Source organism: Calonectris borealis, chromosome 5, assembly GCF_964195595.1.
Source record: "Calonectris borealis chromosome 5, bCalBor7.hap1.2, whole genome shotgun sequence".
Lineage (NCBI taxonomy): Eukaryota > Metazoa > Chordata > Aves > Procellariiformes > Procellariidae > Calonectris > Calonectris borealis.
The window spans coordinates 26,371,206-26,389,314 of NC_134316.1; the positions used below are offsets into that span (position 1 = coordinate 26,371,206).

General features: G+C 42.1%; 1 protein-coding gene across 24 annotated transcripts in view; it reads right to left on the minus strand.

Moving 5' to 3' along the window:
- The window catches only part of TTLL5 (tubulin tyrosine ligase like 5), a 144,676-nt gene that overhangs the window by 108,932 nt on the left and 17,635 nt on the right, over positions 1-18,109 (minus strand). For 22 of the 24 annotated variants that reach the window (XR_012673861.1, XR_012673860.1, XR_012673859.1 and 19 more), the window contains 3 exons: positions 7,026-7,127; positions 6,807-6,898; positions 4,631-4,738 (listed from right to left, as the gene is read on the minus strand). Coding sequence is in view for 16 of the 24 variants with exons in the window: in XM_075151487.1 (XP_075007588.1) it covers positions 4,631-4,738; positions 6,807-6,898; positions 7,026-7,127 (302 nt within the window). In the remaining 8 variants the exon portion in view is untranslated. Of the gene's footprint in view, positions 1-4,630; positions 4,739-6,806; positions 6,899-7,025; positions 7,128-17,902; positions 18,052-18,109 lie in introns of those variants that run through there. The other 2 variants (XM_075151497.1, XM_075151486.1) reach the window with 2 other exon arrangements.

Here is an 18,109-nt window from a genome sequence, read left to right on the forward strand (position 1 = left end):
TGCCTTTATAATCCTAATCTTACAGGGTAAATAAATTATCACCCATGAAGGAGAAAGTTCTTCAACCCAGCATGTGAGATCATAGTGAGCAAAGAGGTTAACATCCTAATCACCTTTGGACATCACTTAACTTCCCTTATGTCACTGAGGAACAGAAGAGTAGATATGCTGCTACTTGTTCTTCAACAAACTTAGGTGGCCAAATTAAGAAAATGTAGTAGCAGGTAGATCAAAATAAAAGCCAGCTGATTCCATAGATACATGGGCACATGAGGTGAAGAAGAGAGCGAGCATGATTCCTGACTTCATTAGCCCAAGTTCTTCTGATTTCAAGCTCCTAAACTCCAACAAACTTAGCCTCAAGCAAACTAAGAGACAAGAATAACCTGGTGTTTCTCACTTCCATGTTCTCATCTATCTGCTAAAGATCTTAATGTCACTACAAGAATCAATGGCAGTAGAAGGTGAAATGAGAAGCCAGGGTTGATTCAGACTTTGGTAACACAAGTCCACTGATGATAAATTGACAATGCTAGTCATTTGCTTATGGCTGTTTTTGGAAGAGTTAATTCTTCCTAGGTCTGCCCCAGCACCTGCGAAAGAACACTGGTGCTACCAAGCTGAGAACAGCTTCCTAACAAAACCAGAAAGCTTCTGCAGCAACAGGGATCCTGACTCTTTCAGCTGAGCTCTGGGTGCTAAATCATCAACAATCAGTTAGGTACCATTTAAAGCTCTGAAGTGACAAGGAAACAGTGCAGGGATAGACTCCTGCTCCTACAGGAGCTATCACTAGAAGACCTATCCCTTGAACGCGTTTTACCCTTCAGGCTCAGCTGATAGTTTTATTAAATTCTGAAGATATATTTATATTACAAAACCTACCACGGCACACTGGATGATCAAAAGACCTGTCCTGAAAGGTACAGGGCTCCTGAATCTGATGGGAGCCAGAGGACTCTAAGGACAACCTCCTTCAGATTCAAAATGGCATCTTTACATGCTGGCTTTAAAGCAAAGACTGACAGTAAGGGTATAAAAATAGAATGGATTAAGTGTTGCAAAAAAAGATAAGTGTAGGGAATACCTGTTCTGCTTTTCCTTGACATGTCATCTATGAAACCAGAAAAAGATATAGGATATGTGTATGGTATATGTATGGCTGACCTAAGTCTCTAAGCAGGGACCCACCTATACTCATGTCAAGCAAGTCTGCACAGAAATTCCTTAAGAATCTCAAATTTTTAGTGTCCTGCAAAATAACCTCAGGCCAGCACTGTTCAATCCTACAAAAGGCTACCATTCCCCTAAACAGGTCAACTGCTACTACTAAGAAAAGTAAATGCTCCTGAAGAACAGTAACATAGATGGTTGAGAACTGGTGATTAGATACAAATGAAGACTTTTTTTAAGCATTTAGCTCCAGGTCAGCACCACTCAAGTAGTACAACAGTTTATTGTTTGCTCTATACTTTCTTAATGTAGATGTGATCAGAAGCATAAGCCTGACCAATTCAGCCTTAGGACACAGGAGCAGCTAAGTAAGAAACTCATTGCTTTGGTGGGATCAATAAACATGCCTGTTATCCTGCCCTGCCTTCTTGATTGCAGAAGAGCTCAGCAGTGTCACTGCCGGGTTGACTAGAGCTGGGAATGAAACAGGAGACTTAAATTTATTGCTTCTTCAGGCTCACACTTCAGTGAGTACAGAAAATGGTGCTACACTGGATGCTGGCAAAAATATGTACTGCACCCAGTTGCCTTCATTTCATGCCCTACTAAACCACCCTACAGAGATTTTTCAGACTGTCTGAAAGCAGGCCTCACTGCCTTTTCTAGCCTACCCAGAAGTGCTTACTCCAGGAGGGAGAACAATGAAGTCTTTAATCAGCTTGGGCATATGTATCACTATCATACCTCCTGCTCCCACTGAAATGCCATGTCCCTTAAAGCCAGTGCAAAATCCAGTTTCTCTTAAAGAAGGCTCCAGAGGAAAGCAACAACTCAGCTGGTGACCAGCTTCAGGACAATGCAGTGGTTCAGAGTCCTGCAGCATGCCCTCCTCCGGAACTACTAGTTAAGACAATTTTTACTTGCAGCTCAATTTTACATGAGGAATTATGAGCTAATCATAAAGAACAAAATAGAGGCTTGAGATCACATTGTTAATAACAATGCATGAACAAGGCTGCAACAAAATCATGTAGTACTTACACTACTTTCTGTGATGCATTTCAGAGGAACAAAACTACCGAGCATTCCAAGTCCTCTGAGAGCTGATTATTACTAGAATGCAGTAAACAGCTCACATGACACGGCCAAAAGGGGACTCACTACAATCTTTCCACAAATTGTCAGCAGCACTCCACTTTGACATTAGAAAAAGAATCATCCTGACCTACTACTCTCACTTTCTAGGCAAGCATGGGTAGCTGGAACCATACAGACTGTCTCACCAGTCTTATTTTAGAACGAACATGAAGAAGCCATGAATGGAGTCTTTTCCCTTAAATCTAGAAAACAAGTATATCAAGTAAAAAAGCATTTACTTGGGAAAGGAATGAAGGACCACAGCAGTGCTAAACTGTTAGACAAATAAAGTGGGCAACCTAATCTAGACAAATAAGTACTGATTTAATTTTTAGCAAGAAGGTGGCAATTGTGCTGGAGTCCTATTCCCTAGAACAGCATTACAAAGACTAGAGTAGAATACACATTAAGCTAGTCATATTTTTCTAGAAGCTTTCCAAACAAGGCCTACCTCTGTATCTGAATCTCAGAAACAGGTTTCTGAAGTCTGAGATACTTTTCAAATGATCAGTTTTTCTCAGGACACACATGCAGTTTCATTGTTCACAGCCGAGAACAGAAAAAAAAAAAGGCTCTTGGGAGCCTCTGCACTCTGCCTTGAAATCTTTATTCCCAGTTTTCTCCCTCATGTTAACAGCTATGAACTCAGCCATTCTGAACATTTCCAGCTAGAAAAACTGCCTTTTTTACAACAGGGTTAAAAGTGGCACAACCAAAGAGTGTCAGAACAAGACACACGGATGAAGAATGAGCCATACGTCATGACAAGGGCAGTTCAAATCCTTGGGGCAAGGACCACCGCTTAATTGTGGGGGAAGGTGGCAGAAAGTACTGAGCTCTGGAAATGCCTCGGGCTCCCTAGGGAAGCAGTATGGCTCCTACTTAAGCTCTTTTTCCTGGGAAGCTCTTAATTTATGTTTACACTGAAATAAATGGAACAAAACAGTTTATTTGTGGGGGAGCATCTGAGAGGGTGGTTAGCGCAGCCCTGGGGAGGCAGCAGGAAGTGGGATAACCTCAGAGCCAGGCCCAGCAGAAAGTACATGAGGAGCATTAGTTTCCACATACACAGCTCAGAGGAATCTAGAAATACAACTGAGGGAGAAAAGGAGAAGCAAAAAAAGAGGCCGTTAAAGTTTAGTGTGCTTTTTTTTTAAATCCAGTTGTTGATATTTCTGGAGTAGCTGATAAACTGCTACTTCACTAAAACTATTATCTAACTCATAAATCCCCATGTATGCCAAGGTTCTCCAACTTTGAACAAAGGCATTAGAGCTAGTCGGGAGGAGCTAAGGCTACAGAGGTAGCTAGTTTGGCAGAAAACTGAACAACATATCAGCCATGGCTCCTCCTTTATTCTTGACTGTCTCACCACCCCCGAATATTCAAAGATGACAGCATTTACGTTAGAGTGTTGAAAGCTGCAAAACTGTCAATACCCAAGTGCAATGCAAGGACCACACAAATGGATTGACCTGTCATAGCTAGTTTAAATATAAGTCCCAATACCTAAACACAGGATAGCTTAAGCCAAGCGTGGTCTTTGGTATAAGTACTGACTGAGACTAATTCCAGACTCATTTCCCCTGCCCCGAGACTCCATCTTCGTGCGTGTATCCACATGAGCAAAGGGCGGCTAAGAGCAGGAGGAGGCCTCTTTAGGGAAGGTTGGGAAGCAGCCACTGGAAAGCGGGAGAAGGCACACTGTGGTACCAGCCGCTGCTTTCTGGACCTCAGCCCAGCATCTGCTGCCAGAGAGTTCTCAAATCCCTTTGCCAGCACATAGTTCTGCATCCAGCTTCTGCCAGAAATAGGCTTTCACGCCACCATGTGGTACTCTCACACAAGCACAAGCCCAGAAGCATTACCACCACTGTCATTCCAGGCACTGCATTACACATTCCTCCCTAGTCTCAGATGCATGTAGGACAGTAATTCAGAACTACATTGAGCTAGATGGCTCAATAGAAAATATTAAATGCTCTAAAGGGATGTTTAATCATCCACAGCCATCCTTTGCAAGGGCACTAGTGGGTAAGGAACTTCAACTTTCCAGCACTTCCCCAGTTCCTTTTCAAGTCCCTTTTCATCATTCCATTTTCTAGCATGAGATTCTGACAAACGACACTGGCACAGGTGCAACTGTGATTCAACATCCCCTGCCCTCACAGAGGCCTACACTGAGGGGAAAAAAAAAAAAAAACAACAACTATCTGGCTTCCCTGTAATAGGGAATGCTCATTTCTCTGTAGCATCAGAAAGCTGGAAGTTTCAAACAGTACTCAAGAGCCAATCAACAAAGATGCCCCCAGTGTCTTACCAAAGCAGCTGCCACGATGTGAAAGAAAACTCTTACAAGCTGTGGCAATGGCCAGCTCAGCAGAAACTACAGTCTTGATAATCAGGTCCTCCACATTGGCCATCAGTGCTGCAAGGAGGGGAGGAGAGAAAAAAAAAAAAGAAAAAAGTAGATTGTGAAGTAGCACACAATATCTAGAAGAGCATGAGAATATGCATATGGACAGATACCTTTGTGAATCAAAGCACGTGACAGCCTATGGATGACAAAGCAATGATGTCTGGAAATCCATGCAAGCATAAGTATATAGATACATGCGTAAGTATCCTAGTGCAAAAATACTCATAAATGAGAGTGATAAAAGTGAGTATATGTACAGTGCATGTAAGCAGAAACATGTGGCAAGCACATCAGCACAAGTCAGCTGGAGTCTGATCACCGCCCACTCAGAGTATTAGGAAGATTAAACAAGAGTGGGTTAGTGAGATAAGCCCTTAAGCTACAGAGAATAAGCCATAGCCACTGAGATACAAAAATTTTTCTTGTGGACTTTTATGAGATAACTGTTCTGTGATGTTGCACCTTCCTCTAAAGCAGCTGTTCCCATACCATGATTCACAAATCATTTCAAATGATTTGGTGACAGCTCCCATTCCCACTGGCCTATAGATAATCTGCAGTTTCAGTACAGAAGGTCTCTCCAGCTCCTGTATGAGCCTGTAAACAGAGCTCAGGAACAGGAATCTGAGCTGACAGAGGGAGCAAAAGGCAAGAAAAGACGCATATTAGATGTAGACCTGGATGCTACACTGGGCTTGGGATGAGTCATGCAATAAAAAGAACACCACACTTAGTTTCTGTTTTCAAGGACAAGCAATAGAGAAGTGAGAAGAGGAGGGAATGAATGAACACTTGAGTCCTAGTCTGAAAAGTTAGTAGGGATGATAGGACACTCTTCCCCATCCCTCAAAGGGAACACAAGCAAACACACAAGACCTCCAGCAAACCCACAGACATTTGGTAATCCCTGTCCCAAAGAACATCTAGTACAAACATTTCATCTAGTAGACCAGTGAGTTCGATTTAGGCCTACAGTTACTATTTCGCATGTTCAGATGATGACATGCAAGGACCTGAATAATTACAGAGGAGCATGCAAGAAAATTCAGATGTGAACTTCTGTGCCAGAAGACAACTAAGTGGAAGCAAAACAGCATGGGAATGTCTAAGTGCACATAAACATCCCAGAGCACAAAAATCTTGCCAGCCCGGACAAGGCCACTACTTTACAGCCAGCATGCTGCCTCCCTATGGCCAGAACCAGATGCATCAGAGAAAGGTGCAAGAAGCCTTGTAATGGATAGTTAGAGAAACACGCTTGCATTGCTCAGCAGTTTACTTAATTATTAAGAGCGCATGTTTTATACTTTAGGTCGGGGTGTGGAAATGTATCAATATAAATAACTGTGTACACAGCTTACTGAAAACATATGATGCAAGTGATTGGACAGCCATTGGACTTCCATCTGAAAGCCAGATTCAAACCTCTTCCTTCAACATCTAAGTGTTCCCTGGCAACATTTGCTACGTGAGCATAGCTGCTAACAGTAGTGTTACTGATGCCTCAGTATCACAGGTAATTTATCCCTTAAAGGATATATGGATTCTGCTCTGCAGATGCATTTACTCCCAGCAGACCTGGCAAAGGTGTGGAAGAGGGAGCCATTTTATATGAAACACAGACTGAAATGAAAACACCCAGCAAAAACCTGAGCCATGGAAAGATGACACCACATCCAAGAGTCAATCAAACTGGCACAGTTCTCCAGAGGTTGGTCACTCATCAGACTGAACAGGCCATGGGAGCAGTAGAGGGAGGGAAGCTTTTAGAAGGAATGGAATGACCTTAAGAAACGGGAAATGTAGGTAAAATATTAAGAAACACACCCTGAGAAAGTCTCAGAATACTATTTGCAAAAGGGAAGGGGTAGGCCTGATCTCTGGGGATGGAACTCATCTCTGGGGATAGAGAATAAATGCACAGCTCTAGTGAGCAAGATGTAAGGAACAACGCTTCCCTCCACCCTGCTCTGGTGCTAAATGGGACTCACTGGGGCTCTTCCCTGACTTCTTAGGATTCACACTAGCGAGATGATTAAGATCCAACAATGGATAAAAGAACAAGATCTGTACTGACCTGCAGTGTCTCTCCCCTCTTGTTTTAAGTACCTCAGCATTGCACTCATGCTCCACTTGTTTCCATAATCCTCTACTTCAGGATCATCACAGCTAAAAATAAATGAAAGAAGCAAGCTGACACCACTGGCCTACCTTTATGGACTTGCACCAGCCTTAGACCAACTTGGGTAAATCGACCCAACCTCTGGAGATCAAGTTCTATTTTCCAGCCAAGTACCTGACATAATCTCCACTCTTCTTGTTGACACTGTAGTTGGTCAGATGCATGAACTGGTTTTTAATGTTCTTGGATGCCTGGTCATACCTCACTGTTGCAAACCTGTAAAGAGGGATAAAGATTCACAGTATTTCTTGAACAAGTGACATGCTTGCTAAATATGACCTACTACACAGGCCACTCAACAACAGCTAGGGAGAGAATGCATGTAATGAGACTTCATCAAACGCAACCTCTCCTCACAAAAAATGCAGTTTATTCTCAAGGGCCACATCCAGATGCATTTAGTCTCTCTTTCAGTGTCTTACAGCAGGGAGCTCCATTTGTTCTCCTGGGATTTTTCACAGCCTAACAGTGCACCCATCATGCTAGGCACATTTTTTTCTCAACTGCTTAGATTTCTGGCCAAACAGGCCACTTTGCTTTAGTCAGTCAGTGTCACAGTCCCTTCAATTTCACAATAGGACTTACCATGAATATGTAAGATACACTGGTCCTGGGAAATGCACACATTCAGAGCAATCATACTACATATGCATACCACAGTCAATATTTCCTGAAGTCTCACACAAGCACAGCTCATTTCTTGTGTACTCCAAGGATGCCTTAGGAAAGGCTGAGGGTGGGAACCAATTTCTACCACCACCATCTACACAGCCTACAACTGCCAATCCTCCTTCTCAAGAGGCATCCAGGAAACCAGGTACAACCTGCAGGCCAGACCAATTTGTCCAACAAGGCAGCATCTGCTCCAGGGGGTGCTGTCATTCTCAGGGATTACGCAGCCCTTCCATATCCCACAGATGTCACTTAGCTGTGTACAAGGAAAGGGAGTGTAGGGAAGATCGCAATCAGGAGCAAGACACTACTACAAGCTTATCTAGTCTTCATATGAACCCTGTTACAACCAACAGCACCACAGTTAAATCAGCCTGTTTATGAAAACAGTGGTAACCTCTTGATTAAAAGGCATTACCTGTATTGTAATCAAGCACTCATTACCACTCCCTTAGCCATACACTACCATCACAGATGTTTGTGTTGAAATGAATCAAATAATTGATCCAACTGAAAAATAGCCCAGGATTTTGGTTTGTAAGGTGTTTGAGGGATTTTTTTTTTTAGTTTTGTGTTGAGGGGTGTGGCAGAGGGAACAGGATGTGAGAAGGAGAAGGGTGTGAAAGGACAAAGGTAGATCAGCTCCCTGATCCAGCTACAAAGTTGTAAGTTGGTAAGCTTTTTTTTTTTCCCCCTCTCCAGTGGCCACACAGACTTAAGCTATCCATACTCTTTCCTCAGCTATCCACCTTCATTTTAGCTGCACAATTACCGGCACAAGGGTGTCTGTCCTGCACAGCAAACCATCTAAGAACTGCCGTTTTTGCTAAGCTATTTATCAAATCAGATCAGTTCACTGCATGGGTACAGAAATGCTTGTGGTGACACAATGCAATGGACACCACAAGCCCCTGAATGAGCACAGGAATACAGCACAAAATTGCACTGAAGCAATTTAAACGGTAATCTTATCAATAGCACACCTCTTTAAGAAGAGGTTGAATGAATGCTGAAACAATATAAGCTTCTAGGGGAGGGGAAGGAGCTTCCTGCAACCAATTGCTAGTACAGTTGCCCATGCTACCCCATTCCAGTTTGCACTGTGCAGCCAGAGGGGAACTGATCATATACCTGTGCCAGGAAAGGAAAGGGTCCACATCAGAATGGGAACAGCAGATAGGAAGAGTGCAGGACTGTTTCTCTTGATAGCCATGCCAATTTAAAGTGTTTAAAATTATACCTTGTGCAAAAGTTGCTTTCTAAAGGTGTAGTTGCATGATCAGCCTTTGTCAATCTAAGGATGCACTTGAGCAACTATAGAAAGATACCAATTAACTTTCAATCAGATGCAGGTACACCCTCTTTCAGACATAACAAAGGAAAGTGTTAGGATGCAGAGTCAGGACAGAAAGAGGGCAGTGCCTATTTTGGGAGCAGGCCACAAAACAACTTAAAAAAAAAAACAAACTCAAACATTAAGCAGAGGATAATACTATTTGTGGCGACATTTGCAAAATCCTACATCCAGACAAGGACATGCCATCAAGTTAAATATAATGTAATAGAATAGTTCCAGTCGGAAGGAACCTACAATGATCATCTAGTCCAATTGCAATCATTTTCTTATTCTGCATGTAATCAATTCCTGTTTCAATATATATTTTAGGCCTCAGACTTTGGAGAAAAATAAATAAAACAAAAGATCAAGGGCAGAATCCAGGGCATGTGGTTAGCAGAACGACCAGTATGAGCCACTGCTAACCACCACAGCTCATAACAGCAAGCATGTTCTAGTTCAAAAAGACAAAACAACAAAAAAAAATCAAAAAAGAAAAAACACCTTCTTTTTCATTCTGACCATCCTCCTATACCACAATAGCTTAAGATGGCAACGTCTCAAAACAGATGAAGGGGAGTAAGAAAGGGTAGAGGGGAAGTCAGACATATGCTATCTTAAGAAGTCCTGGCAAGAGGGAAAGGAAGTACCAAGGAGAGCAGGGTTAGTTGCAAGAAAAGGAGAGTAGATTTGGGTGAAGCCTCAAAGCAGGAAAAGGGAGGCAGTGCTCAAGAAAAATGGAAGAGGGAGACAGGGAGGGGAATTTGGAGCATCTGGCTGTGCAATGAAGTTAGTGTCCAGAAAAGAATGCATCCCCAATTCGCTTTATTAATAGTCATCTCTCTTCATCCTTCCCCTATTATTTTCCATAGTTCAGAAGAAGCTGAACTATACAAGCTCATCTAACAAGTTACACAAAAAAAATCCTTCCTTTAGAAAGAACTGCAAAAAAAAAAATCTCATTTCTCAGCGAAAATGAAGCCACTACTGCCCTCACTTGGTAGCCATTTTGAGAAATATCTCTCTCTCCACAGGAACTATACCAGCAAATCTACGAAGATGCTCATCAGATTAAATCTATCCTTAAATACACAGATGGGAGCAGAGAAAAAAAAAAAAAAAAACCTCCATGATGTAACTAACTTGAAGCGGCAAGACTGAAAAAAGCGAAAAAGATTTTGCACCATATTTTTCTGAGCTTTAACTACATATGAAGTCAGAGCAGCTGGCAACAGAAAAGAGCTTGGAAGTCTGGATCCCCTTTCCACATATTTCCACAGCTTAAAGTATTTGAATTTCTTTTCAGTTTAACTGTAAGTTTCCTGGATTTAGCAATTCTGTTTTGAAAATAGTGACAACAGTCCTATCATATATTTTGTCCTTAATTACGATTTCATCACCTCCACCTTAACCATCATTTATTGGCAGCATACTGAAAGCATTTGTTGATAATATGCTTTCAGTCAGATCCTGGAAGATACTGAGCACAAGCAGCAAGCTATTTCACAAAGTCATGGCTCTCTCGATATTTTGAAGCAGAAGGCAATTAGGTTCACCATGCTTATCAGCTTCTTTTTTTTTTTAATTATGCACATATTCAGAAATATGAAGATATGAACCCCTGGCAGACATAGACAATACTTCTAAACAACAGTATTTCTTTACCTTGCAAATGCTTGCATTAGCTTCCTTCTACAGAGATCGTCCTTAATTATTAGGTGGTCTGAGCTCCATGCCCATAGAATTTACACTTCCATGGGAACTGATTATTTAGGAGGGATTTCAAAGTGTTCTAGAGCTCTCAATACATAAACTTGCTTTTCTACTAGGATGCTGTCATCTTAAGGGATATCATGGGCCAGTTCAGCAATGCATCAAAAAAAACCACAAAACATTAAATGACTCAAATCTACTACCAGAAAACCCCAAACTTTAAAAAACAGAATCAAATGCCAGCTTAATACATTCTCCAAGCGCTGGTTTGACAGCCTTACTAGCCTCTTGCTAAGTGCAAGTCTGCAAATGGAAAATCCAAGTTATTTCTAGAGTTTCTATCAATAGCCTCTGGATGTTAGAACGGTGACAGATCACAAGTACAACGCTGGCAATAGCCCACACCCCTTACACTGTGTATCCCACTTGCTTGGGATGGAAGAGCATTACTACCACTGAAATACCAGTTACAGTAACCTTCAGTACTCTATAGTTCTACAGCTTTTCATACTATACTTCACTGTATCTTTTTCCCACTGTAGTGACGAGGCTACTTACCTACCACACTTGTTCTCTCCAGGAAAGACAAGAGACTTGCATGCTACAGAATGTCTTGTTTCAACAGAAATTTACAGGTTCTTTTTAGAGACACTAAGCTCATAGGAACTGGCCTTACAGTAAGTGTGGAAAGTAGGAAAACTTCAATGCTTGTAAAATCTTCTAGGTGTTAACCCGAGATTAGAATAAACTCTTGAGAAATCTTACAATCTTTTAGAGGTCGGGGCCCCCCTCTTTTCCAATTTCATTTCAGGACCCCCTCTTTTCCAATTTCAGGCCACTTCTAAGAATAGAATATATGTCACCTAAAAGATAAGGGCCAAAATCCTAAAAGCAATTTAGAAACTATACGGTAAGGTGGCACAGAAAATAAAGGGCAAGCCTGATATTTTCCCAGGAACACAATTTAGCACAAGCACATGCTGCAACATTCTGCACGAGCTATTTTCTTAAGCACTAAAGGCTTCGTGCCCGGGTATCTCATATTGCTATAATCCAGCCAAAGAGTGATGAAGGCACAAATAACTGAGGCCAGGTCATCATCTGCCAGGATAGGACTGTTTCCTAGCCAAAGCATTACTCGTGGATGCTGCTATGTGGGAGCCTGCAATCAGCCAGGAATCCAAGAGTACTCCTAAACTGGAGGTTGGACCATCCACATGCAGTGGCACGTCTTCAGCTAAAGGAGACTATTTTATTAAGTGAAACTCTTCAAAACACTATCTTCTGCTCACTAACACCACCTCTTTCTTGCTCTGCTTCAAGCAACTCTTATTTTCCCCCACTGTGATCTGATCCTGTCCAAGTTCTGGACTACTCCATAGACTTTGCAATGCAGACACCCAACAAACTTAACACTGCTGTGTATTGCTGGTAGTTAAACTTGTATGGTCTGAATGCTTCAACAACTGGATCCACATCGCTTTGAATTCTTACAAAGACTTTTTCTGTAGGACTTGTCAAGTGAAAAAAAAAATTCTAGGAACAGGTGAAATTTTCCACTATTAGTCAGACAGGAAGATTTCCTGCCATTCAGTGCATTCTTCTGACCCCAACTCATCTAAACCAGTAGTTTTTCTTGTTAACAATGTGAAATATTATAGAGGAAATCAAGAAAGGAATGGATGTCTGTTCTGTATCCACCATCAGAAGGATATCAACTCTGTTTTGACTTGAATTCAGATTTGCTTTCTCCATAACACAGGTTCTAACCAGAAGTTTTCAAAGTTGGATTTCTCCTGTGTTGACTGAACTCACTCTCACCTGCCAATGGACTTGGGGGTGGGGGGAGACAGGCAGAGGATGCAGGAGGAATGGTCCCCTATCACAGCATTAACCTGAGTGACCTCTGTGATACATATTACACAGAGATAATATAGCTCACAGCAGCAAGGACATAGGAAGCACCTTCCCATGTTTTGATGTTATGTACTGCTTGTATTCACAGTCTAAATTGAACAACAAGTGATGTCAAAGATAATCACCTTCATTAACTTGTTTCCCTGGCCTTACTGAACTCCCATTCTCTCAAATATTCTCCCCTTCTAATGAATCTTGTCCTTTTAAGATCTGAGGAAAGGGTTAAGTTAAGAAAATTAAGGACACCTACTAACATGATATACAAGAGATTAGATTCCAAAAGCCTCTAAACAGAAGTATTGTGGGAGAGTTTCTACTCCAAAACTACAGCTGGAAATAGGAAAGGTTAAACCGAGGTTGACTGTGCACTGTTCAGTTTCCACACAAACTGCTACCAGCAATACAGCCTCCCAGGCAGAAGTAGCAGCAATCATATTGTGATCAGCCCTGGCATCCTTCCTCCCTTTCACTGCAGCTTCTGCTTCCTCAGCAGGACAAAGGAGATGGCCTTCACTTCTGAATTCAAAACTTAGAACAGAGAAGTGAAACTTGTACATTCAATCGTTCTGACACACCTGCCCAAAGCAAGCAGTAGGGTGGCAGTAGTGGCAGCAGGTGGCCTGGGCAGCAGGAACAGAAAATCAAGGGAGAAGTCCTTACTAATTCCCTCAGACTCCAGAAGTACTCTAGATCTCCAGACTAACAGTACATCACCTAGAGGTATCCCAGCTCTCTGCCCCCCTGTCATGCTTCAGACTTCCCCTGTTAAAAATCACCTTTGGCATTCAGATATTGACAGATTACTGGTCTCCCTCCCCATCTTGTAAGAGTTCACTGTAAGCCTAATAAGCAAGCTTAAGCTTCACCTTTAATAGGCCACCTACTCCACAAGTGACATGCAGCACTTTTCCCTGTTGACCTAGCAATCTACAAAACATGTCACAGAGCCCACACTTATCTCTAGAAATCCCCAAATCCACGACACCACGCCAAACTTTGATTGGCCCCTAATCCACACCCCTATACTGCCTTAATCCAAACAACCTACCCTTTTACTGTCACACATTCAGGCAGGACACTACCCAAGTGGTTGTAGACCACTCTTTGCCTTATCCCCAGCATTACTTCAGGAAATGAATTGACCACAAGGTAAAGTTTGTCATATGCAAGTCATTTTGAAAATACATAAACTGGATCATTAAATATTTACATAAGATGTTACATAGTTTTGCATGAAACTTGGCAGCTCTGGAATGCTTATTTGAGACATTTAGCCAGGGACTGGGAAAGGAGGAGGAGAAGAGAAAAGACCCTGGAGTGGGAAGAAGGAAAGAATAGTTAATCCCTTTTCTCTCAAACAAGCGCTACAGAAAAAGCACACAATTATGATAGTCTTTTCCATGACTGCACACAGAGTTCCTGCCTAAATGTCCTAGAAATAACCAGTGTAGTGTTTCTATAAGCACGCTCCTCACATTTTATGCTTGGAGTCACTCAGTCCTTCTTCCCTCCCCTCCCCATACATTAGACTTTGGCTTCCCTGTTAGTCTATTAGCTGCCACTTTGTTTAAGGAACTAAGGCCACATAGAAAGTTGTTTGCACCATTCAATTCTCTTTATAGTTTCCATGAACTGCTGTTAAAATCAGGATGTAAAGAAACAAGATGCCCTAAGGGAATTGTTTGATGGACTAGAACTGGTAGAGGAGAACTACAGATATTTCCATTTTTAACACTATCAAGGTCTGGACTCCAAAATGCCACCTGGGACCCAGTTCTCTTGCAGTACAGGACAGAAAACAGAAGTCTACAGACCATCACAATCCCCCTATCTCCAACATGAATATTTTCCACAGCATCTATCTGATATGTCAGTTAGCAACTGAGTATGACTAAGAGCCAAAGCTTGTAAGGGAATTACTAAACATAAAAAGGAGCTTTGGTGACATCTCTATGATGGCAGAGTTTCTCTAACCAAAGCTGGATAAAATTATTCAAACAGTTCTATGTTAAAGAACAAGATCCAGGAGCAGCTTTACCAAATGTCTGCAACCTGTCAATATTTTCTTTTTTTTTATCTTTTCATAACAAATTTGCAAGTTTTCAACTTATGCACTGCTGTTAACAGGATTTTGAACCTATGCATCATAAGGAAACACCATGAGGGTGACTGAGCACTGGCACAGGTTGCCCAGAGAAGCTGTAAAGTCTCCCTCCCTGGAGATATTAAAAAAGCTATCTGGACGTGGTCCCAGGCAACCAGCTTTAGGTGGCCCTGCTTGAGCAGGCGGGTTGGACCAGACGACCTCCAGAGGTCCCTTCCAACCTCATCCACTCTGTGATTCGGTGAACCTCTTCTATTCTGTTTCTCATTCTCTAGGTTCTCATTGTGCAGACTGTCACCAAGAGTTGCCCAGCCTCTTCAATTCTTTAGTACACTGACCCTGTTAAGCGCAACAGTAGGGTCATGTAGTTATACCCAGAGACCCACTATGCCTGGGTAGACCACCCTCTGCTACCCAAAGACAGAATCAAAGGACTGGGTGGAAAAAGGAAGAAAAAAAAAAAAAATTGAGGAACATGAAAGATGAGGAGGGGCCTATAGAAGAGAGAAAAAATGAATTTGCTAGTTAGTATTTAGCTACCTTTCCTTTAGAATTTCCTAAAATATGCCATCAAGAAGACAGGTTGCTGAAGCTAGCAAAACAGACTTCTTTTTACTGGAGAATGGTGATATGCTATGTCAATATTATAACTACATCACTGCAAGATATACAAATATTGCTCAAGGAGCCATTTTTTCACTCCTTTTTTTAAGCAACTCTTTCAACCAAAAGAGCAGTTTTGATGAAGCTCAACAAGAGTAGGTTCAAAATGAAACCCTTGTCCAAGGACCCTAACTAAGGGCCACATCCTATACCACAGACAAATGTTCAGCTACCTGCTGTGGGAACCAGATTTAACGAAGGGCATCACTAGGCCATGACTTAAATACATATAGTAAAAAATATAAAAAATATTTATATTACATATATATAAAAATATATATAGTAGGCTTCCTTGCAACTCTCAAACAGTAGCAGTCTGAGGCCCAACTACCCCATTTTACAGAAGAAAATTCAAGCTAAAAACCACATAGTCTAAAATCAGGTAACAGGTGTCTATAGGCAGTAAATTTCTATTAAAAGAGATATATAGATAGACAGACAGATAGATTTTCCCCTCAGTGATTCAAACCCTGCTTATCTTAATTAAAAAGAAAGGAAACAGCAGAACGTCTCCTGGCTTGATGCACTATCCACTAGCCCAAAGCCCAGTCGGGACGTCTAGTGAAAAACACCGCTCCACAGCTTCCGTGTGAGGCGATGTCTACCGAAGCGGTTCTAATCTCATCCCAGGTGTCCATGCAGAAGTGAGTTACGCTCCCTAAGAAGCGGAGGCTTGCCAGGCAGGGGTTACTACAGGGGGAGTGGGGCTGCTGCGGCCAGCTCTGGCCTAAGCGCAGCCTCTGAGGTAATGTGAATTCCTTGGCTCAAAGCGAGCACCTGAATTCTTTGGAAACCACAGGAATCCAGCACAGAAAAGGTAAATACCCCAGTGGAGCCAGTGCTAATTAGGAAGCCAGGCTACTGAAGGAGGGGGAGCTGCGAGGCTTAGGGGGGTAAGCTCAGGCAGCAGGATGGCAGCCGGTGGCAGCCGCTGAAGCCCGTCTGTCCACCCCACCATTACGGTAATCCTCATGTCCCTCTGGAAAGTCTCTCCCAGCTGCTGCTCCTTGGGCCTTTTGCAAGAACATTTGGTTTTCAGCTCAGTTTTGCCTTTCTTTTTTTTAAATATATTTTTCAAGTTCAAAGTGTAAACTTGACTAAGAAGTTCCTGCTGGGCTAGGACCCTTCCAGCCATTCAGGCTCAGAAATAAGGCTGCCTAAACCTGGTAGTTTAGGCAAAAAAGTAGACTATAGGGAAGTCTCCCCAAAAAAAGGACCCATTTCACTGTGAATTCCCCACACCATGTGTCAAGTCCCCATTATGTCTGCAGGCACCAAGAAAGACAGGTCCACCAGGCTCCTTTCTGTCCCACAAGGAGGTACACAGAAGGGGGGAAGTCAGATGGGAGAGAGAGAGACGTCCCTAGTTGGCAAAATGGGGAACGCTAACAGCACAAGCTATTCCTGGCCCCATGTCCTCTTCAGCTGTACTTAAGACACAAGTCAGGCTTGTTATTCTCTCCTTGCATGGATACCCCTCCAAAAACCAGCATAATCCACCAATTCAACAGTTGGCTGTAAGAGCAGCCTTGGGACTTCCACATAACCAGGCTTGGTGAGTCACCTTCAAAAGCATGTCAAAGTTTGTAATTAAGACTGTGGTTTATTAACAATGCACCTCTTATTCATACTAGGATATAAAAGGTATGTCAATAAATATATTCCATCACATATTTTGGAAGTCTCAGATAAATAAAACTACCTAGATTTTTAACATATGATCAGATGACTGAGTTACACCCTCAGGCAAACCTGGACCAAGCTTGCCAAGACCATCTCATTCTCCAAACCCATACCTTCAAAGGTCCCAGCTACAGGCTGTGAATCACAGGTGGCCAGTCTAGATGATAATTGTCCTTTCCAGCACCAAGTTATAAATATCTGCCAATTTAACAGATGTACGGCAGCACGCTTTGTCTACTTTTTTTTTTAAATATGTACCAGAAAAGTGTTTGACACCACATTTTTCAAACCAACAGACAAGGATCTTAAGTCATCCAGTGCTGCTTTATGCCTTAAGCACAGCTTCAGTCTTGTTTCAAGCCTCAAGAAAGAGAAAAAACCACCATCCCACGCCCTCCAAACAGATCACTGAATATCCCCAAATGAATCTGTTAGCAGCATTCCTTCTAGATGTGGACAAGGCCCAAAGTATGCAAGAGGAGGTTTGCTAGAGTTTGAGGGAGGCAAGACCGGAAAAGTAGTATTGTAACGAAAGCTGAAAATACAGAGCACATTCACTGATACCATTCTTAGTAAATCTGCAGAAGTCTGATAACCAACTCTGCTGACCTAAGGCTCTGTCCCTACTAAATACAGCTTATTCCACGGGAAGTGCGGTGGAAATAGCTACAAAAGGAACCTACTCAACATCAGCACTTCCTAAGTTCTACTTAATATTCTTTTAGGGGATAAACAAAAGAAAGCTTTGAGGTCAATATCTTCCTGAAAAGTTCCATTGGGGGGAAAAAAGAAAAAAAAAAAAAGAGAACTTGGGCCAGGGCGAACCAAATAGTTATTCAGTACTTCCAGCACAAATCAAGCAACAATAGCTGAAGGTTTTGTTACACACCTCTGGGTACATACCCTTCACATCTCCCTTAAAGGAAACTTCTTCCTCACTCTTCCACATGGAAAGTGAAACACAAAGTTACACATGCTGGATCCATAATCCCTTTCTTCTCAGCACTGAAGCCTCAAATTCCACTGTAGATCATGTTATGACAAGTCTAGCTGTGCCAAGAGAAACCAGGCCTAAGGAAACATCTAGTCAAACATCACAAATGTGTATTA